This window comes from Ochlerotatus camptorhynchus, unplaced genomic scaffold (genome assembly GCF_037179485.1).
Source record: "Ochlerotatus camptorhynchus isolate MF236.1 unplaced genomic scaffold, CSIRO-AGI_Acam_v1.1 ptg000132l, whole genome shotgun sequence".
NCBI lineage: Eukaryota > Metazoa > Arthropoda > Insecta > Diptera > Culicidae > Ochlerotatus > Ochlerotatus camptorhynchus.
Window position 1 is genome coordinate 1,632,820 of NW_027040622.1, and position 23,142 is coordinate 1,655,961.

The window sequence follows — 23,142 nt, forward strand, 5'->3', positions numbered from 1 at the left end:
TCCCTGTCCCAGCAGTTGCAAGGATGTGGTCAGGACAGTTATCAATGGTGTGAGATAGTGCTACTTCCATCTAAGAGGTCGAGATCATTCTCATATCTCAGTCAATACGGTAACGGCCGGAGGTTGCTGGGTCGATAGGTAGGGTCCAGGTGTGGGAGCTGCCTTCCTGGCACGTCGGTAGCATTGGTGCTCAGCACGGAAAACAAGATCGACAAAAAAAAAACAAACCAAAGGAAAAAAAAAAAAAAAAATCATTACCCTACATGATACATGTGTGGTAATGCAAGTATGGTAAAACTACAGTTTCATCTGCTAGGCTTTACGAATAAATTGCATATTTTATTGCAAAATTGTTAAAAATAAATAAGCCTAAATGTAGGCAATTAACATTAGTTTACACATAACATCATTTTTATGACACATTAATTCGTTTATTTAACGTCGGTCTCTGTTCCGCAATCTATAGGGAATTTCGTTGAAGTTCAGGAAACTTTGTAGATTTCATGGAACTTCACAGAAATTCAACGATATTCTTAAAAGGAGGAAGCTTCGTATGAGTGCAGTGATCTTCATAGTTGTTCAGAAAACTTTGAAGAAGTCAAGTGAACTACGCAGTACTTGCTAAATCTTCATATAAGGTCAAGAGATTTTGTAGAAGTTCAGGTAACTTCGCAAAAATTCGGCAAAATTTGGAGAAGCTCAGTAAATATCGTAGAAGTTTAGAATATTTCGTAGAAGATCAGGAAATATCGTAGAAATTCAGCTATCATCCATTGGCGTAGCTAGACAATTTATCTGGAGGGGGGCTAGATAATTCTGGAGGGGGTCTAGATAACAAGCAAAATATCGACATCTGGCTGGAGGCTACTCCGAAGTGTCTCGTAAAATCATCAAAAGTAAAGGCATACCGGTTGCTGGTCGCTTAGTGCGTGAAAACAGTGAATAAATTGGGAAATTAGAGTGAATTGCTTCGAAAACTTGCAAGGAAAAAATGGTGACCGGAATCGAAGAAAGCAAACCGGTGGAGACCGAATTCGAAGTGGTGGAAGACGAAAGCTGCTCGGAGGAGAGCGACTCCGGTCCAGCCGGAGCCCTCTCGTCCAAATTCGATCGAACGGATGTCTCCATCAATACCAATCCCCTCCCGTACGGAAAGTACACCTTGATTGGCATCGACATTGATACGACGGGTCGTAGACTGATCGATGAAATAGTTCAGATCTCCGCATACACGTCGGAATACCAGTACTCGCAGTACATTATGCCGTTGATGAACCTGAATCCGGCCGGCCGACAGCGGCACCAGGTTCGAGTCATCACAGTTGGTTTCTTCCGCATGTTGAAGAGCATGCAGACCTATCGGGTCGTGAAAACAAAAACGGAAATTTCGGCTCTGAACGAATTTATCACCTACCAGGAGGACGAAGGTTCCGAGGGTATCGTGATGATCTATCATGAACAGCGCAAGTTCGTACCGTACATGCTGATCGAGGCCATGAAGAAGTACAACCTGTTGGATCGGTTCACCGCGACTGTGAAATCGTTCGTAAACGGGTTCAAACTGGCCGAGGACAAGTGCAGCAAGACAATCAAGTACTTCTCGATCCGCCAGCTGGCCAACCTGGTGCTGGACAAGGACGAAGCGAAGGAAGGGTTCGAAGGAAATGCGGCATATCGAGCCCGGTTGGCCTACCAAATTGCACGTCGTTTGTCCAGAGAAAACGACAAGGCAGCTAGCAGCGACTGTCCGCAGACAGCCGAGTGTGTAGAGAGCCAAGAGGACGAGGGAACTGAGGAAGGAGAGCCATGCACACAACCTGAGGCTGCTGACGAGAACGACAATCCGAACCTGAATAAAACCGATGACGATCGACATCAGACCGATGTGGACGCTGTCACTGGTCAGGTGACGACAGTTCCGGAACCGCAACCACGCTCTCGGTCCACGACCGAACAGATGTGCTTGACCCTGTGCGATCTGGCCTCACCGATCACGTGCGAAATTTCCGAACTGGATGAGCAGGAGAATATTCTGGTCCGCCAGAACTCGCTCCGGCCGGTGTTTTTGCAGTGTTTTAAGACGACCATCTACCATAGAGTTAAGGCTGTAACGTACCGACGAGTGCTGGCCGAGAACGGACACGATCTTGCCACGCTGCAGCAAATTTGGACCGACCGCAAGCGCGAGGGTCTGGAGGAGGTAGTTGCCAAGATCACTGACCTGAAGGAGAACGAAAGAACCGAGCTTTCCGAGCTGCTCGATTGCCACTTTGATCCGGACAAGCAGCAGCTGAAAACGGTCATCACGCGCGTCCGCCAACGGCCATCCCGGGTCGGATGTTCTTCGGTAACAAGAGCAGCAATTCATCGGGCAATTGCAACTACAACAACAATGGAAATGGTAACGGCAACGGCAAGGACAACCGTAAACCCATGAACGCTGGTCGCAACAACAACAGCAACGGCAACTACCAGCAGCACAATAATAGTGATAACGGCAATACCAGTGGAAACTACCACGGTAAGAACAAAAACAGCAACAACCAATCGCCGCCGTCCCCGAACGGTGGTGCTGGTGGAAACAGGAAGCTCCGTCCGCGCCAGCCGAGACGCCGTCGCAACCAGAATCAGAACCAGACCCGTCAGAACGGTAACCAACAGAACATGAACCAACCGCCGATCATTCAGGCCAACGCTTGAAAAGTCCGTCCGCTTGCTCACTGCCACAAGGCCGATGTGGATGTTTGGAAATATCTTGAACAAAACTGAAAGCAACTTAAAATATTGAATTGAATTCCTTATGTTTAGTAGTCATGTAAGCAACAATCAATACGAAACTAACGATTTTAAATTGGCTCACCACTTTAGTAGCCTATTGGTCCCAAGCAAACGATTAACGTACCCTATTCTAGTTGAAATTCTATTACTACACTATGTTTGTTTTGATTCGCTATGAAAGCTTGACAGATAACATCAGCGGTGCGTGGATTCATGCAGAACATGCAGGGGTGAGTGAAATAGCTTGGGACTGCTTGGGACCGTTGTTCTGGTACTGAGTGAGCGAAAAATAATAATGATTTTATTCGGGACCCAGTGGTCTTAGAGTTACCTCTATGATGTAAGTGCTGATGATGATGAATAATGCAAGAAGATATTAGTCGAGAAGAGGTTGAAGCCGGTTCCTGATTAGAAGAGATCAGCTATCGATTTGTGTGAAGCTTCGTTTCCTATTCCTATTGCTTCGTTTCGAAGATTCCCTATTTCTATTGTATTGTGAGCAAATGGCTACGCTAGAGTTTAGGGGGTGATATTAGTTAATAACTAATCGTATTTTTTAAATGGCTAAGGCGTTGGTCATGACGGGAGGAACAACACAATAGTTGGGTAAAGAAGAACTGCATTATAACACACCATCGACTGGAAATGCTCTCGCAACGTGGGGCTTTAGGTAGTGATAAAAACGTCGCTAGAACTATTCCACAGCCGCAGTCAGTTTATGAGCAAAAAGAGGGACGCACATTTTTGCCTGTGGACTTGGAGACATACTTCAAGTCCCCGCGTACATCGTACGGGTTAGGCAAAAATGTGCGTCTATCTTGAAAAACTGACGCATTAATGGCCCTTCGCTCATTTTCAACTTCTATTCAATTTTCATACTGCCGTACTGTAACGGAACTATCCACCTACCCTCTTCTAAAGATCATTCTCTAGCTAATAAATCATCACACTAAAGCTTCATGTTAGCATTTCCAACCAACTCTGAAAATCGTTAACTTCGCGTATGAAGTAACATAAAAAAAAACACTTTGAACATTACATTATTGTAATCCCACTACCATTTTTTATATTTACAATTTGCTCAATGCGCAGAATTTGCTCTTGGAAATGCTTTTGAATTTTTTGGATAACAGCAAAGCGGTTGCTCCAATTTCGGGCTCTCGATTGGCAGAGGTAAACGGATGGCTTCCAGGAAGTAGATATTCGTTCGCATTTGTAGAATCCGGAAGGGGGGAAACACGGTTTTGATTCACCCATTATAGCAGATAAAAGAATATATTGAAGATTGAAATCTTGATTGAAACGGAAAGCGAGGCATGTAAGATGTGTGTGAAGAAGCAGCTTCTAGAGATTAGGCAAACATGATTTCAAACTTATACAACAAACACCCCAACTAACATTTTTAGCTTTGTAAGCCAACTTTTCCAGCGTTGTGCTGTAAAGTAGCTGAAAAGAAGCTGCAGATACAGCTGCAAGCAAAAGCTAGCAAAATAGTTTTGGAGAGCGTTTACTCAACTTTCTCACAACCATTATTCAATTTGTCAGTCGCACTGAATAACATCAGCCAATAAACGCTAATGTCACTTCTATACACACACTACCCAACTTTCAACTTGTAGCGGCAAAACAAAGCTAACAAAGTGAATATATTACTCATTTGATGGCTTCTACACAACCAACCACTCTTGCTGAATAACATAAACATCAAAAGTGCTTTTTCAACAACTAAACAACCTATACTCAGCTTATAAACTGTGTTAGAGCTACTTCGGAAGCATTTTCACAGTCAACTAGGTTTATTTTTAGATGTGTGCAGTTTTACAGCTTTTACTCTGCTCTTTTATAACTAGTCGAGAAAAGTGATTCATGTGTACTATTATAAAGCCTCTACTCAGCGATTTTGTTGTAGAAGGGAATGTTGATTTGTTTGCATAAGTTCAAAGTGTTGGCGTAGCACAGTTGGTAGTGTCAAGGTTTGCCAATGAGGTCGTCTCGAGTTCGATTCCAGGTTCGTGCAGGGTAAATAATTTGGTGATGATTTGTAACTAATTTCGATTAATTTGATTCACAGCAAAATAAACTCAATAAATTCCTTCATAAAAAAGCGTAAACAGTATTTAACCCGGCTTCAAGAGAAAGCTGTGTAGTGATTATTGGATAACCGGGAAAAGGTTGAATATGCGTCTTTCAAGTTCACACACAACTAAACAGCAGGATAACAGCTGTATAGAAGCGTTAATGGATATGCAATAAGAGCTTCTCCCGACCGTTCCAACAGCTATAAGTAGCTGACTAAGTTCGCCAGATTTGCTTGTATAGAGGTTGAGTAAAGGTTTCCTCATATCGTATAACGTTTGAATACAGCTTGAGACTGTATAAATGAAATGAGTAAAGCGTTTACATTGTGAAAATTGTTAGTTGGGATGTGTGTGTTTGTTGTATAAGTTTGAAATCATGTTTGCCTAATCTCTAGAACCCAACTAACAATTTTCACAATGTAAACGCTTTACTCATTTCATTTACCCAACTAACAATTTTCACAATGTAAACGCTTTACTCATTTCATTTATACAGTCTCAAGCTGTATTCAAACGTTATACGATATGAGGAAACCTTTACTCAACCTCTATACAAGCAAATCTGGCGAACTTAGTCAGCTACTTATAGCTGTTTGAACTTATGCAAACAAATCACCATTCCCTTCTACAACAAAATCGCTGAGTAGAGGCTTTATAATAGTACACATGAATCACTTTTCTCGACTAGTTATAAAAGAGCAGAGTAAAAGCTGTAAAACTGCACATATCTAAAAATAAACCTAGTTGACTGTGAAAATGCTTCCGAAGTAGCTCTAACACAGTTTATAAGCTGAGTATAGGTTGTTTAGTTGTTGAAAAAGCACTTTTGATGTTTATGTTATTCAGCAAGAGTGGTTGGTTGTGTAGAAGCCATCAAATGAGTAATATATTCACTTTGTTAGCTTTGTTTTGCCGCTACAAGTTGAAAGTTGGGTAGTGTGTGTATAAAAGTGACATTAGCGTTTATTGGCTGATGTTATTCAGTGCGACTGACAAATTGAATAATGGTTGTGAGAAAGTTGAGTAAACGCTCTCCAAAACTATTTTGCTAGCTTTTGCTTGCAGCTGTATCTGCAGCTTCTTTTCAGCTACTTTACAGCACAACGCTGGAAAAGTTGGCTTACAAAGCTAAAAATGTTAGTTGGGATGCTAACATCTTAGAACTTCAAAAATCTTCGTAACATTATAGAAATCTTTGCAGCTGTTTGTTTGAGAACTTTTTTCAAAGATGCTCAATGTACTTTTTGGAAGATTTAGAAACTTTGTTTAGTCCAAAAAGATTTCCAAATAGTTTGGATAAGTTCATGCATCATGTTTTGAGTTCTCGGAAGAATGAAGAGAGCTTTGAAAATTAATTATTGAACTTAGAAGAAGATATAATTTGTATAAACTATGGAAAAATCTCAGAAGTTCAGGGAACTTCGTAGATATTCACGGAACTTCGCAGGAGTTTAGGGAACTTTAAAGACGCTGAAAAGCTTCGATTAAGCTTAGTGAATTGTACAGAAGTTCAGGGAGCTCCGTTCAAGTTTAAGAAACTTTGTGGAAGTTCAGAAATCTTCGTAGAAGTTTAGAGAGCTTCGTTGATATTTCAATGCAATGAAATGCTAGAAAAAACATTATTATAAAAATTAGTATTGCAGAGGAAATTCAAGAAACAGCAACAAAAGCCCAGGTTCAAGTACATGAATGATGCGGTTTATAAGAAGGCTCGGATGAGGAACTAAAAATAATATCACATATATAATAAATATATATTCATCTATTGTTATAGCAGCTCCAGTGGTAGAGTGGTAAGCGTGATTACCTTTCACCCCAGCAGGCCTGGGTTTAATCCCAGTCGGCACCGCCGCATAACATCTCTGATAACTGAGGGGAGTAAAGCCGTTGGTCCCCGGTTCATGAGTTGATGGGTCGATAGGTAGGGTCCAGGTGTGGGAGCTGCGTAGGTAGCATTGGTGCTCAGCACGGAAAACAAGATCGACGGATCAAAGGAAAAAAAATAATCTTTAGTTATAATATCCCTAATATAATTTGTTTTGTTATTTTTCTTAATGACGTGTTCAAGATATCATCCAAACCATTTGTGGAATAGTTCTAGCACAGACAAACAGACATAACACATTAAATATTTCTCACTGTAAAACATCGTCGCTAAAACATTACCGCCATCTGTTGAGTACACTGTGGTGGGTAGTACGCAGAACAGATGGCGGTAGTGTGTAAACGTCAAACGCAAGGGAATTGAATATGCGTGCCACAGGTGGTGGTACTACCAACTACGATATTTTTAAATTTACCGTTAAATGCTTGTTCGATGAACAAGTTGCGAGTGTTATGTCTGTTTGTCTGTGGTTCTAGCATTTGGATTATTCATCGGGTATGGTAATTTAAAAAAAAAGGGGTGTATTCTTGAAATTTATTTACTTAAGTTACTTGCACACTTAGATTTTTTCATCGAGATGGGCACCACCGAGCAGCTCGGCATTTTATTTTGCTGGATCTCAGCGAACAACTTGCCGAGATTCAGCTAACAAACGGGAATTTTGCCGAGATCTCAGCTAACAAACATATTTTTTGCTGAATTTCCAGCAAAATAAAATGCCGAGCTGCGCGGTGGTGCCCATCTCGGCAAAAAAAATCTAAGTGTGTGGTTTCATTGAGCTGTTCTTAAGATGTTTGAGCATATTAAAAAAAAAACACGAGTTAATAAAAAAAAAATAGTCACGCATAGATTGAAGCCAAATCTTGGCACCGGTGGTGAACACGAATAGAAATCTCCTGATACATTTTGGCAAATTTTTATTGCTGATTATTCATAAAATGTATAAGTCAACTAATAAGCTGACGTCTTGCAAAAAGTTAATGAAGATCATGTGTCAAATGAAATGTATAAGCGGTCACACATACCTTTTATGCATTCTTATAGGACCTATGTGGTTTGTCTTATGGAAAGTATAAGGATGATGTTTTGGCAAAAATGTATAAGTGAAACATATGGATAAAATAATTGATTTTCGTTTCGTGATAGTGGTAAGCGCTGCTTTCTCACCCCAGCCGAGGTCGTTGGTATATTTCTATGGCGACCAAATCTCTGATCACGTATTCCTTCGGAAAGGAAGTAAAGTCAACGCGTATTTTCTTCAATTTGGAGCACATTTTATCACTAATGCGTTATTAACTAAGAGCAACCATACCAATGAGTAAATAAGGCACATTTACTAACCTCTACCATAACGCTACTTGCATACCGGGGGTTGCTATTCAGGTGGGGGGAAATAGCAATCCGCACCTTGGGCCACGGCCAGAGTATAGACGTGATTCGTGACGCGACGCAACCAATTCAAAATAATCTTATTATTTATTATTATTTCTTGCGTGAGTCGCGTCACGTGTCGCGTTTACCCTGGCCGTGGCCGGTGGAAAACGGTAACTTAAATTATGACTTTGATAGCAACGACCGGTGTGGAGAGGAGTGATTAAGCCAAAATGGAAACGCTGTGCGTAAGTAAAATACAAGCTGAACATTGCATTAGGTCCCAAGTAACATTGATCGATTCTCTTTGTCGACTTTCTCTTTCGTTAATAACTTGATCACATAACCGTTTCTTGATGTGTTTGTCGTATTAGATGGTAGATAAAAGCTTCTTTTATCGATCTATGTACTGAAAATATCTGGGAATGTCTTTACATGCCCATTGAGATTTTCACGTCCGGTTGTATTGGTGCGATACGTGAGAGTGTGTTAGTGAATATCCGAGGAAAATACATAACAAATCGATGTCAAACTCATTTTGACAGACCTACTTTCATACATTTTTTAGGTTACCCGTAAAAAAAAGAACGATATAGGTACAATGAAATGTATTGTAACCATACAATAGAATTTATTGTACTTAAAATAAATTGTATCGTCCACAACTATAAAATAACCATAGAATTTATTGTTTTCACAATATAATCTATGGTAAATTGAGAAATCTACAATAGAACAAGGGGGTTGTTATGTATCTTAACCATACAAAAAATCAGTTTTTCCCGAACAAACTTGAGTCATTTACCATTCATTTTATTGTTTTTCTATTGTTGAAAATTCATACTAAATGGGACGTATTGTACATCTAATGTAATAACAATATGTTAAAATTTCTTGTACAATATACGCACAATAAGATCGATTGTTGGCAATAGATTTGGATGTAATTGTATTTTATTTTATGGTAATTGTATGGTTATTTTTTTCCGGGTAGCCAGAGGAAAATAATAAACAACTTTACACGGCGTTGCTCCCGCTAGTGTGCGTGCGTTAAACGTCACTAATCTCTATGGGGATGCAAAGAGAAAGTCGATGAAGAGAATCTGTCAATGTTACTTAGGCTGTGAACCATTTGCCGAATTAAATTTAACTCGTAGTTAAAAGTGACATTTCGAAAGTTATTTCTTATGTTCGAAAATCCCCGTGCTGTAGATCGACCGGTTTTCGAGCCACGGTCGTCAAAATTTAACTTCTTGTCTGTCAGAAATAACCACGCCCGGATAGCAGGGTTAATCGATAACTTTCCATCTGTCAAATTTTAACCAAAAGTTAAAATAATCCACCAAATGGTTCAGAGCCTTAGAACCTAATGCAATGTTCAGCTTGAATAGTGCCGCAAATGGCAACGACTGGTACGGTTGCTCTAAGAGGAAGAGGAGACAATACGACGAACACGACAGACCACTTTTCTGTCAAACGCGAACAAGCTCGTGATTGGCTGATTTGAAGTGCGTAGAGATAAAAGAGTAAGAACACCGACAAACCGACATGAAACTAAAACTTAACTCTTGATCGAGAATCCATAACGACGGATTCAAATGTGCAGCGATCTCATCTGTCAAAACCATAGAAATTTGTTATCTAGATAAAAATAATTTGCCCGGAATAGATTAGACACGAACCAACTCATACATTTAGTATGTGTGTTCGTGGCTAGGATACACATTTTTCGCGAACACGGCGGCAGATGTCAGTTTTGTGCTTTGATCATAAACAAACAGACATAACACTCGTAAGTTGTTGATAGCACCGCCGACTGTGGCGCGCATAGTCATTTCCCTTGAGTTTGATGTTTACATACTATACGCATCTGTTCAGCGGACCACCCACCACAGTGTACTCAACAGATGGCGGTAAAGTTTTAGCGACGATGTTTTACAGTGAGAAATATTCAATGTGTTAAGTCTGTTTGTCTGTGCTTTGATCATAAATTTAATGATACTTTGTATGATCATTCATGTCGGTTTGTCGGTGGTAAGAAGCCACCCTTTTTTATTATAGCGAATTTGTTTATTATCGGTGTGAAACCGAACTTTTTGTCACCTGAACCTGATCCTGAGGTAGGTTTTAAAAACAAACGATAAAACTGATGTTTGTCAGAAAACATGCAGAGCCGATCTTGATACCCGATCCAGGTTGGAACTGAATAATAAACAAATTCGCTATTACACCGAAAATAGTTTTCATGTACACAGCAAAAATAGTTGTTGAATATTACATCGAAACTGCTGCAACCAGGTCAATCCATCGGTTGTGTAATATCACATTGTACGATGTACATCGATTTTGTGAACAAAATTACATCCATTGATGTAATATTGTATCTGCTTTTTGCTATTACATCATTATTTCATACATCAGCTTGAATTACGTTGATCGATATTACATTTTTTTTTACTGTGTAGCTTCCATTGGAATTGCAAATGATTTTTATCCATAAACAAAATTAATGGAATTCATCTGAATTTCACATAACATTTATGCGATCACTTTAATTTTATATGATTTTTCATATGAATTTCATCGGCCTCATAATATTCATGTAATTTTGTGGTGAGATGTGTAGCTATGTGATCACATGAAAGCTACACAGCAAAAAAAAATGTAATATCGATCAACGTAATTCAAGCTGATGTATGAAATAATGATGTAATAGCAAAACGCAGATACAATATTACATCAATGGATGTAATTTTGTTCGCAAAATCGATGTACATCGTACAATGTGATATTACACAACCGATGGATTGACCTGGTTGCAGCAGTTTCGATGTAATATTCAACAACTTTTTTTGCTGTGTATGTGAAATTCACATGGTTTTCATCCATTAGATATGTGATAAATTTTTTGAGTGTAGGATAGCGTGTTTTCCACTGCTATTTCGCCAGAACGTATGCTTTCCTGAATGCTTTAATTTGACATTTAAATAATCGAATTCCTATCCCTTGAAAAAACACTGGTTGTCAATGTGTGGAAAACGTTTTTCTCCCGTGTCTTTGGCGTTGACGGCGACTCTATAGCTCTTTACTCCTATGGTAAAATCCGTAAGCAAACGTCAGACTATTCGTGAAACATGGCGGACTTTGTACTATCCTTTCACTCCACCGAGAAATCCCATAAGAAACTGTCAATCTTTTCTAGAAGAGACGATTTTTCGACGGTGCCGTCAACGCCATTTGCGCTGGTTTTCGCACTTCACTGCTTCGGCGTGTGCGCTGTTTTCATACTTTGTGAAAATTTTCCCGTTTGCTGGTCAGCCATTGCTGGTCTGTGCGTTGCATTAATAAAATTGCTCTGTAAAGTCTTATTGAAAAGTGTTGAAAACAAACGGAAAGTGATCATTTAGTGACGTGTTATAAAATTGGCTAATTTTCCAGGTGCGTATGATGTTTGCGACAGTGAAAAATAGATTTTAAATTTTTATCGAAGTGGAGCGTCTGCCCGGCTCTCGGACGCCATCTTAATTTATCAGAATAGATGAAAATTTTTGTGGCGTGTCTTGTCTTGGTTCTAGAATGAGAACTAATGTAAGCGTAGTGTGAATCGATTTTTTGTTTCCGTTGAATTTGCAGACAAGTTCCGGAATAAACGATAGTAAAAAGAGGCAGCGAAGTATGACGCGAGGTGGAAGAGGTTATCCGCGGGGTGGTGGTTCCCGTGGCGGTAGTTCCTATCGCGGAGGTGGAAGTTACCGTGGTTCGGACCACCACGGTGGCAGCAGTTACAACGGACGGGACAGCTCCCGCAATCGATACAGTGGAGGTGGAAGCTATGGCGATTCCAGGTCGTCCCGTTACGATACCGGACGGTATTCCCGGCAAGATGATCGCCAGGGTGGTGGCTACAAGCGGAACGAATCCTACAAGGTGAGTTAATGGGGTGTACCTGATGGATGAGAGTCCCATGGGTGGTGGTTTCATTGATTAAACGAATTGTGAAAGTAATCAAGCAAATCAATAAAGGTTATGTAATGGCGTTTCTTTTTACAGGATTCACGAGATCGTCGTTCCCCGGATCGTAAGAGACCCCGTACGGATCATTCCTCTCAGGTAATTATGCGGGTAAAGTAAAAGGATATTTCGGCTGTTAGCTAAAGATTTCAGACTTTTACAATCGATGACTGTACATGTACGTTGAACGTTGTTCCATCAATATGCATCATTTACCGAAATTAGTTTTTTCTTGAGCTAATCTATTTTTTTCTGTTTACTGTACCCTTTCAAAAATCCTAATTTAAAGACGAAGAAGAGTAATAGAACAGATAGTATGAACTATTTTCACAAGCTTCCTCTATGAGACCAAAACTGAACGTACTTGAATGAATAATCTTCTAAAATGAATGCACTAATGATTCGAACGAATCCAGAACAAAAAGTCTCAAGTTTGGTTGAATCGAGAGAGAAGCAGGAAATGCTTGAAAGAACCCGGTTTAAGTTAGCCAATTTCATCTCCATCCAGTAATCGAACGTGCAAAATCTGCTGTACTGATTGACCCGATCGATGCATGGAGAGTGAAATCTCGGATTGGGCGAGCATGCGATTTGAAGAACGGCAGCCTTTCTAGAGTTTCCCTGCGCGCTCCAATGTCATGTTGAAGAACTTGAAGAAAGTATATAAATATTCGCTATGTTTGAAGTGGAAAAACCGAACATAAAATGGACTGTGACCGTCGCCAGCCGCGTACGCCGAACTAGCCGGCAACGTTCTCCGAATGCAATGCACCCACACGATTGAATGATTGATTTTGAGTGAGATCAGTTTTGTATTAGCCACGTAGTACGCGCATAGCATCTCCTCGGTCCTCGGTTTGGACCATGATAATAGCATCCAGTGAAATTCACAACCTTCATTGTGCTGTTGAGAGACAGTTCCGTTCCAAACGGATCCAGGATGAGTGCGCGAAGCTGGAATGAGCCCTACCTTGTATCTAGTTTGTGTTTGTCCACCTCTGATGGCGTCTGTAGCAAGTGCGGAAGCGATGTAGGAAGAGATAACAAAAAAGATCAGATCCTCAAGTTGTGTAATGATTAGGAGATTGTAGCTGAAAAGCATTCATCGATGCACTTGTTGGGATAGCGTGGATCTGGATCCGAAATGCGATGTTATGTTTATTTTTTTCCTTAAGCCAGCAATATATAGCTGACCGCTTTCCAGAGGGATCCTGCACTGCGAAGCTGATGTTGTGCTTCTGACGGCAGCGACCAGGATGCCTCGTCTGTTTGTTTTCTCTTTGTCCTACCATACTCGACTCATCGCGGCTAAACTGAAATAACGAGTACAAGATACAGAATGCAGGGGGACGACCAGGATATGGTTGATATGTTTCTTATCTTTAGCCAAACTCGAAAGAATTACTACTAAAGCTCACATTAGCACCAAAACCACCAACAATAAATCAAAAAATATAAATACCAACATCCACTACTCTTACTCATACTAATTTCTCAACCTCAATCTTCATCAACTTTAAAATCTCTCCTGTGTCTGTATGTACACACAAACGCGCGCTAAAAATCACGCACATATGTTCCTGATGCCGCTGAATCACACGTAACGGGTCGACAACATTGATTCCTCTCGTTTGGCGGCATTGGATGTGAAAACGCGCGCAGGGAGGTCGCCGAGATTACGGCAGCGGAAGCAGCGGCGGAGATTATCACCGTAGGGATGGTAGTGGTGCAAGTGGTCGCGGTGGCTCTTCCAGCCGGTACCATGATGGTGGCAGCTCATCCTACGACAAACGTGGCAATGAACATCATTCATCGTCGGTTGGCAGCAGTGGTGGTGGTGGCGGCGGCGGCGGTGGCGGCATTGGCCGTGATCGGTTGGATAATCGCAGCAGCAGCCGGGGACGCGGTGGCAGTGATAGATCCCGGGAACCGATGGGGCCGCCTAGGTCGGTCGCTCCACGAAACACCAGAGGCCGTGGGCCACCGATGGGTCGATCATCGATGGGTTCGCGCGATTCGTTCCCGATGTCGACCATACGCCGGGGATCGACAAGAGGTAGGCTTACTAGTCGTTTCAGGAACGATGGACGCCGCGGGATGATTACCAACCGAATGGGCTCTCGGCGGGACATTGGCATTCCGCCGCCGAGAAGAAACTTTCGGCCGATCCGCGGGGGACGGCATGATGGCATCAAGCGGATTATGAAGATGCGCATTTCTCAATTGACCGATACTACCAGGGTTTCTCGAAAGTAAGTAGATTTTAAATATATATTTTTTTTAGTTCTAAAGTAATTCGCATAATGATCGGTTGGCATATTATTTTTAAATCGGTTTTATAAGAATCAGGTGGTCATAATTCAAGCTGAACATTGCATTAGGTCCTAAGTAACATTGACATATTCTCTTCGTCGGCTTTCTCTTTGTATCCCCACGGCATTCTCAAGTATTTTCAAGCTTTTATCCAACATCTAATACGACAAACAACAAGAAACAGTTATTTGCTCAAGTTAATAACGAAAGAGAATGTCCACGAAGAGAATCGATCAATTTACTCAGGACCTAATGCAATGTTCAGCTTGAATTGTCTAGGGCATAGGTTTAAAAGATTTTTTTTTTAATTACTGGAGTGGACACTGTAGGTGTAGCGGACTTTTTTGTGTTTTTGTCCTTCCGTAGGTAGTGTATGTTCCGGACTTGTCTCTGGATCGGATAATTCAAGAGTGGATTGCCGTATCTGCTTTTGTACACAGGGTGTCGACTACCAAAATATCGGAATATCAGGGAATTTCATCCAAATTCAGGAAACTATTTCTTAATCACAGAACTTATTAACTCTTTCATCGCCCATGGCTACTCTGGACCACCTTGTCTTTTTAGACATTGTGTGCTATAACTTTCTGGAATTACAACCTATGTTTGTAGACCTATTGCAACATAATCCTAGTTCTTCTATTATCGGAAACAAAATCTACGTTAATATTTCAAGACACTCCAAGAGATACTTGTTTTTTTTTTAAATTTGTTATGCCAAAACACTCTGACTTCCCTAGTTTCAAACAACTTAATTATTCGGTGGATGGTTGCTCAATGCTTGAAGTTGCATTTTTGCAAGTTATGCAAACATTACTCACATAAACGGGTATTTCGATGATTTTAGGCTAAATATAAATTCAACTCTCACTGGCACATTCAGGAGTTGAACTGAGATCCTGAGGATTTCCGTAGAATCTAGATGTTGCTAGTGGTTGCAAAATTTAACCTCAAAATGTGTGCGTCTCTTAATAGATGTTACACCTAATTGCGTCTGACGTAGATTGGGTGCGTCTGTTCGATCCAATCCTTTGAGCGCATTGGAGCGCCTGTGAGCAAACGCAAAAACGGTAAAGCTTAAAGAGAGAGGGGGTGGACTTACTTAAATTGCCATACATTCATCATGGAATTTCCTTGCAATTTTCCACCGAAATTCTTTGAGATCTACATACTCTGATCTCACAACTACAGTCTATTGGTTCTATGGGTTAAACGTTATCCGAAATAATAAAATTTCGAACTTGTAATGCTATTTGGGGCATTTCATCATATTTAGCTGTTGCCATTAAACCAGGAAGACAGGACCACAACCTGGAATTTAAATTCCTCAATCCAGTGGCTACCCTGCAATTGTCTATACCTCAGATCCAGGAAAGCTGATTTATTGTAGAAGGATCATTATGCCCAAATGTTACTTGTCCTCTTCAGCCATAAAGGTGACCTGAAGCTGGACGCTTTACCGGTGCTAATTTCCCTTATCCTCACAGGGCCCTTATCAAGCGTGCTCTGGCTGCTGCCAAGGAGCTGGACGATGACCACACCACGGAGAACGAAGGCGAAGATGATGACGAGGAAATCGATGATGAGGAAAAGGACATCTTGGGAGCAGAAGATGTGGCTATCAAGAAGGAATCCAAGGAGGATGAAGAGGAAGATGATGGTGACAAAACGGTAAAAGACGACGAGGAAGATGAAGACGCCGAGGTGGACAAAACAGTGGACACCGAAGACAAGGAAGGTCACGATGGCAAGGCGGATGAATCCAAAGAGGGCGAAGAAGGCGAAGGTGAGAAGAAAGATGATCCGTCTACCCCCAAGAAGGGTACCAAAAAAATCGTTGTTAAGGTCAAGGGAACGCCCAGCAGCGAGAAATCAGTTGACAAGGAAAGCGAGAAGAAGAAAAAGGACACTAAGATCACTACCAAGTACCACCGGTCGTACATCAAGCTGGACTGCTGCCACTGCGGTACAAAGTGTATCACCTTCAAGGTAAGTACGCTGCGCCATTTCAAACATACCAATCTTCCTAAATGCCAAACATCTTCCACAGGAATATGCATCCCATCTGTTCCGTGGATTGCACCGCGCTGCCATGCGTCGTATCGCGGGACAAACTCGCGATAAGTTGATGGAGATGCGCCAGACTCAACGGGCTGCCCAGAAGGAAGAGGACGAAAAGGTCGAGGAAGGCAGCGAGCAAAAGTCGTCGTACTGCCCGTTGTGTCAGCTGAACTTCCGACAACCGAAGGCCGTCCATCAAAAATCGAACGGACACAAGGAAATGAAGCATTTCCTGATGCCGTACTGTGCTACGTGCAAGATTGGCTTCAAGAGCCCTATGGCCTACGAAGGGCACCGAGCCTCACTGGATCATCTTAAATTCAAAGCCCGCGTCGAACGCTATGCCAACAAGGACGATTCCGGCGAAGATGGAGCGGAAATCGATCTGGAGAACTTCACCACTGTCGATGAAGTTGGCAATGTAGATGAACCGACCGACTCCAGCAAGGATAACGCGTCCACTCCGAAGAAGGGTGAATCCATTGGTCGTCCGGGAACAGACGACGAAGACGATAGCGATGATGTTGATGAGGAAACCGTTATCGGTGGCGAACACGTCAAAAAGGTCGAGGTTCAGTACTGCGACCTGTGCAATATGTATCTGCCCAGGCGGGAAGATCCAGAGAAGATACTTGCGATTCACTGCAAGACTCGATCACATCTCAAATTGTATATCCGTCAGCGAGAAGACAAGAAACTACGAGAACGGGCCGAACGAATTCACAAGAAGAAACTCAGCGATGCTAAGGCCAAGAAAGGTAAAATTCTTAACCAGTGTGTTGTTCCGTATCCATCTAATCTCAATTTTCGTTCACACAGATGCCAAGAAAGAGAAAGATGTCAGCATTTCGGAAGCGGATGCCAGTGAGAAACCGGATTCCGGTGAAAAGAAAGCCGGCGAAGGAGAAAACAAGGAAACCACTGACGATCAAATGTGGGAGGTGGTCGATAACGATATCGGAGATCTGCTGCGTGAGGTAGTTGACCCAGGGGAGGACGCCGAGGAAGAAGAGGACGAGGAAAAGGCCAGCTCTGAGCGGTACGATAAATTCAAGCACACCGAGAAGAACGGACTGGATCAGAGCAACATTCATGACAGCACGGTGGAGGAAGATGAAGTATCGGCGACCGAGAAGAAAACCGGAGCCAAGAAGGCCACCAATGGCGATGCCAACGGAGCCGACAAGGAAGTGAAGGCTGAAGCCTAAACAGGCAGGACTCCATTTGAGACTAGAATGTAGTAAAGATAATTGTTCGCATTAAGTTACAAAGGTATCATCAGTGTGTACCTTAATTCAATTTTAAAATTGTCAACAATCCTATTCATTGACTAGGGAAGAACATTGACCATTAAACATATAAAATCAACTTAACTCTACATACAACAGTGACGCTGTAAGCTTGCGTAACTAGAACCTCACATTGAAATAAACGCTAATAAGAACTCAACGGCTGTTTTTTACTAGAAAGAAAGACGGAAACACTTTTAAACTATACATCAAAAAATATCAAATTTTATTACATCTCAAAATCATCCCTCATATCGTTGTATTCCATCACATGTTTCCTGATCGCCGATCCGTCCACCCACGTTACAAAGTCCTCCAGTGTTCGTGGTACCAGGAAGGCGGGGTCTTTTACCACCTCGGCTCCCACCCGTACGTGGCCGTGCTCGATCATCTGGGTGGCATGTTTGATATGTTCGGACATCTTGTTGCGCAGCAGTACCACCGGGAGTCGCCTCCGGCAGAAGGATGATGCACTGATTTTGCTGGCGTTCTCCAGATCCCACTTGGTCGGAATGACACCCACGACGTACAGCTTCTCCAAGAGCAAACCGCTCATCTCCGTCCGGAAGGGGTGTTTTGCGTCAATCTCGGCGATTTTTCCTGCCAGCTCCCGAATGTTTCGCGACAGTTTGTTATAACTAAAAGTAAAATCATGGGGGGTTTCAATAAAAAAAATAGGATGTTCTGTTGTTTTGCTCGATAAAACTTACGTAGTGTAATCTTCGCGCTTTTGGATGTTGTATTTGCGCATCACTTTTACTTCGTTAAGATTGTTAGTTTCTTTCCAGTTGAAGAAATCGACCTTTTTAAGCAGTTTTTGCTCATGGAACTTGAGTTTTCTGACCATTTTGGCTCCTAAATTTACTGAAATATGTTCACGCACCGATTAGCCGAAAGTTGTGCCGAATGGAACAAAACAATATCTGCAGCCATGCTTGATTTGTGGAACATGATTCCAACATTATTTTTCGCATTGTTTTGTGTGTGTGCGTTAGTGAGCAGGGGTAGGATATTACACTGGAAATGTCAAATTGATCGCGGATACACGGATAGCATACATTATGGCAAATTAAAATACAGTTGAATATTATTCAACAGTGGTTCTCAAATTCGTTAGTTGGGCCGAGGTGGTGTTTATTTGTTTATTAACCCTTGAAAGAGTAAGATGTGATGTTCTGACATCCTCCGGCAATTTTCGCAAAAATTTCAGATTACCCAAAACTATGAATATCATGTGAGCTACCGTAAAATTTCATATTACCCAAAACTATCAATATCGTGTGAGCTACGATATGTGGTTGAGTTTTCAATTTCTCTAAATTCCAAAATTAGGAAAATCCCTCCAGATTGAAACATTAATTTTTGTAAATCCATGATTCAAAAAAAAAAAAAAATTATCATACCCAACAAACATTTCAAGGTGAGTAACAGCCTATTCAGGCAAAAATGTGCTTCTTAAGCTAAAAAATAGCTTATTCAGCTCAAATTGCTTGTTGGGTAGCCAAAATTTAAACAAAAACTCAAAATAAAAAAAATCTTGGCTCGATATTTATAAAAAATTAAAGATTTTTGACAGCCAAAAATGTTTAGAAAATTTCTCAATTTTCATGATTCTGCAACATGTTGTAATAATTCCATGTATGATGTTGCAATAATGTACAACGTTGATGGTCTTTAGTAATTAAATTAGTATGTTTGGCTTTTTTATTTTTTGATTAGAGGGTCCATGAATTGCAGTGATATTTATAAAGCAACACATTTTAGAAATCTGGGAAAATCTGGAACATATTTTAAAAATCTGGAACATATTTTAAAAATCTGGAAATAAACGTGATCTGTCTGTGTATCTGGCAAGACTGCTGAAAATCTGTAAAATCCAGATAAATCTGGAATACTGGCAACGCTACTTAGAAGTAGAAATACTCAGAGGGAGAGATGGGCGGAGAGTATGTTTTGTGCCAAATGAACTGTAAAAATCTGAGCCAATCGGACATTCTCATTTTGTCCGTGGATTTCTTATTCTTACTAGATTAAATTTGAGAGTATTGCAATCGAACAGAAATTCAATCACATTTATGTTTCGTGTGCTTCTCAAATTCAACTAGTTTTTGGAATCAAAAGCAATATTCTGACCCTATTGATTGATTGATCTTAGTTGGTTAATTAATGGCACCAAGAATTGTGCAAAATCTTGCGATGCAATCCATTATTATTTTGCAGGTAAATCGAATCAAAAATATAATTCATGTGAAATGCTAGCTTCTAGAATTGTATTTTGTTTTCTCCGCCCATCTCTCCCTCTGAGTCAAATACTTAGAAACCATGATTTTTGTGCTCTTATTCTACATGAAATCTGAAATTCAGCAGAATTATCTTAAAAGCAGATTGCACTTTGTTTTTTTTTCTCAATTTTTTTTTTTCGCAACTCCCGGAATCGGAATAATCTTTATATAAATTATATTCAAATTCCTAGAGTTTTAATAACTGTGTAGGGGATTTAACCATAGAGGTAACTCTAAGACTAGAAGGTCCCGAAATAACGTGCTCAACTTTTTGGCTCAGCTCTGGTACTATCTTTGGTCCCAAGCTAATCGATTCACCCCTCGAAACATAGGAAAAACCAATAACCCCTCGTTTTATCTGTCAAACTTTCATAGCGAATCAAAACAAACACTGCGTAGTACTAGAATTTCGACTAGAATGGGGTACGTTAATCGTTTGCTTGGGACCAATAGGCTAGTCAAGTACACGGATAGAAATTTCCTTATACCTTTTGGCAAATTTGTATTGCTGCTTATTCATAAAATGTATAAGTCTACTAATAAGCAGACGCCTTGCAAAAAGTTAATGAAGATCATGTGTCAAATGAAATGTGTAAGCGGTCACACATACCTTTTATGCATTCTTATAGGACCTATGTGGTTTGTCTTATGGAATGTATAAGGCTGATGTTTTGGCAAAAATGTATAAGTGAAACACATGAATAAAATAATTGATTTTCGTTTCGTGTAGTGAGCCAATTTAAAATCGTTAGTTTCGTATTGATTGTTGATTTAACTCTTGGTTCTTGAAAATTTCTTTTAGCCCAGATGTTCAAAAACTTCTTAAAGGTTAAAGTTTGTGGAAAATATGCATATTCCAGAATCAGAAAAAAAAACATTTAAAGCAGCGATTTCAACGAGGAATTAATCATCACAGGATGTTAAGGGCTGAACACAATGATAGCGGCATAGCATAGCAAATTTTCCAATACACTGAAATCCGTTTGACAACCCACAATGAGCACGTTGTGGTAAAAGCTGCATTGTACTAAAACGCTTTTTTAAACATTTTGGAAAAACGCAGTGCGGTTCAGCGGCAGCCTGAGAAGTGCTGTATTTTTTGTAATTTTAAGTTAACCAGAACCTTCAAGACGTGAACCAAATAATCATCCAAGGTCGTAGTATGAATCATGCATCCGGACATATTTCGGGCACCCCCGGGGAACTCCTCAACAAACAATTTGAGATGATCAACAGCCGAATAAGCTATTTTTTAGCTCAAGAAACTTATTTTTGCTTGAATAAGCTCCTATTAAACATTCAATGTTTGTTGCGTGGTCAGATTCTTATTAAACACCTACATGCTACACATCAAATTACATGATAATTAAAAAAAAAAAAATGTTCCGAGTGCTCCCGGGGAGTTTCATAAATTTCCCGAAATTTTCCTGAGGCCAATGAAATTTCTCTGGAGTTCTCGGAACTTCCCTGAAATTCTCTTCAGAACTACTCTGAAGTTCTCCTCAAAACTACACTGAAACTATCCACATAAATACTTTGAAGTTATCGTCAGAACTACTTTGAACTTCTACTCAGAACTACTCTGAAGTTCTCCTAAAAACTACCCTAGATCTTCGATGAAGTTTTCAACATTTTCCTTAAATGTACGAAGTTGTCCGATACATTCTCTTGAAGATCTTTAAACTTTCTCGTTTGGTGGGACTTCCCTAAAGATATCTTTACTCCCCAGAAGTTCTTTTAGCTTCTCAATAAATTAGAGTTGCTTGGACTTCCCTAAGATTCACCTGATATTCATAACTCTTCTCCAAAGCTCTCGATATTTCCCAAGAGTTCTTTCGGTAATTCTTTAAAGTGCTCGCACATTTTTTTAAGTTAATGCAAATTCAGAGACGATCACTGAACTTCGGAGAATTTCCAAGCCCCTTGGATATTTTTACAAGATTTCAGACTGATTAATTATTCAGAAGACCTTCTAGTGATCTTTTAGACCTTATTCAAATAACAAATAACTCAAAACTGCAATCAAAATAATCCCGTTTACGTGGTTTGTTTACGTACAGCATGCAGCGGAAGAGGAACAATAAATAAATTGTGCGCGCATGCATTATGGGTAGGAATGCGGCAACGTGGCAGTGGTACAGCGGCTAGCGTGATTTTAGTACATTGCGCGTTTGCCGCTGTGACGCTATCCAGTATTTTACGATCGCTTATGGCCGCCACAATCTGGCCGAATTTTTGGTAGGGAATATATGATTTGACGTTTGGGTTGTGGCGTTTGACGTGTAAACGTTCAAATTTGATCGTTTACACGTCAAGCGACACAACCCAAACTTCAAATCTTATGTTCCCTACCAGAAATCAGCCATAAGCGATCGTAAAATACTGGATAGTCGCTTTGCCGCTGTCATTGTGTTCAGCCCTTGAGTGGAGACCACATGAATAGAGGATGCGATAAACCGAGCTGAGATCCAATGCAAGAAAATGGAGATAGAAAAATGTGGAGTGTATTAGCAACCGGTGGAAACTAACGATTTTGAATTGGCTCACTACTTGACTACTCAACAAACAATTAGTGCTGATTAAAAGCTGAATAAGCAATCTTTTAGCTGACGAAGCATACACAGCAAAACATTAATTTTAATATCACATCAAAGTGGCTGCACTTCAATTGTGTCGAAAATGTGGTGTAATATTATATGCGAAAAATGGCAAAATTATCATTAATACAGTGCATGAACTGACATTACGTTGCTTATACTGCATTTGTTTATTTGTGTGGCTATAAAAATTACCTGAGATTTTTGACATGATTGAAGTGCATCCTCTTGGATGTAATATTAAAATTTATTTTTTGCTGTGTATTTTTGACTGAATAAGCTCTTATTCCACTTCTAATGTTTATTGGGTAGCCTATTGGTCCCAAGCAAATCGATCAACGTACCCCATTCTAGTCGAAATTCTAGTACTACACTATGTTTGTTTTGATTCGCTACACACAAAAAAAAAAATTGTTGCTATAAATAAAATGCAAATTTAAATAAAAATTTCCCAAATTTAGTAGTTTTAACAGTGCC

At 40.5% G+C, this 23,142-nt stretch overlaps 2 protein-coding genes and 1 pseudogene across 2 annotated transcripts; 2 read left to right on the forward strand and 1 right to left on the reverse strand.

Moving 5' to 3' along the window:
• The first annotated feature begins 846 nt into the window (after window positions 1–846).
• Window positions 847–2,782, forward strand: LOC135700293 (maternal protein exuperantia-like; annotated as a pseudogene).
• Window positions 2,783–11,403: 8,621 nt separating this feature from the next.
• Window positions 11,404–17,946, forward strand: LOC135700307 (uncharacterized). The gene is made up of 7 exons (XM_065220774.1): window positions 11,404–11,550; window positions 11,746–12,039; window positions 12,163–12,222; window positions 13,786–14,375; window positions 15,924–16,425; window positions 16,487–17,255; window positions 17,317–17,946. The coding sequence occupies exons 2-7, from the start codon at window positions 11,788–11,790 to the stop codon at window positions 17,703–17,705; spliced, it is 2,562 nt and encodes an 853-aa protein (XP_065076846.1). The 5' UTR covers window positions 11,404–11,550; window positions 11,746–11,787; the 3' UTR covers window positions 17,706–17,946.
• Window positions 17,947–18,004: 58 nt separating this feature from the next.
• On the reverse strand, window positions 18,005–18,693 carry LOC135700294 (U3 small nucleolar ribonucleoprotein protein IMP3). The gene is made up of 2 exons (XM_065220760.1): window positions 18,497–18,693; window positions 18,005–18,424 (listed from the first exon to the last, which is right to left on the reverse strand). The coding sequence occupies exons 1-2, from the start codon at window positions 18,631–18,633 to the stop codon at window positions 18,016–18,018; spliced, it is 546 nt and encodes a 181-aa protein (XP_065076832.1). The 5' UTR covers window positions 18,634–18,693; the 3' UTR covers window positions 18,005–18,015.
• Between the last annotated feature and the right edge of the window lie 4,449 nt (window positions 18,694–23,142).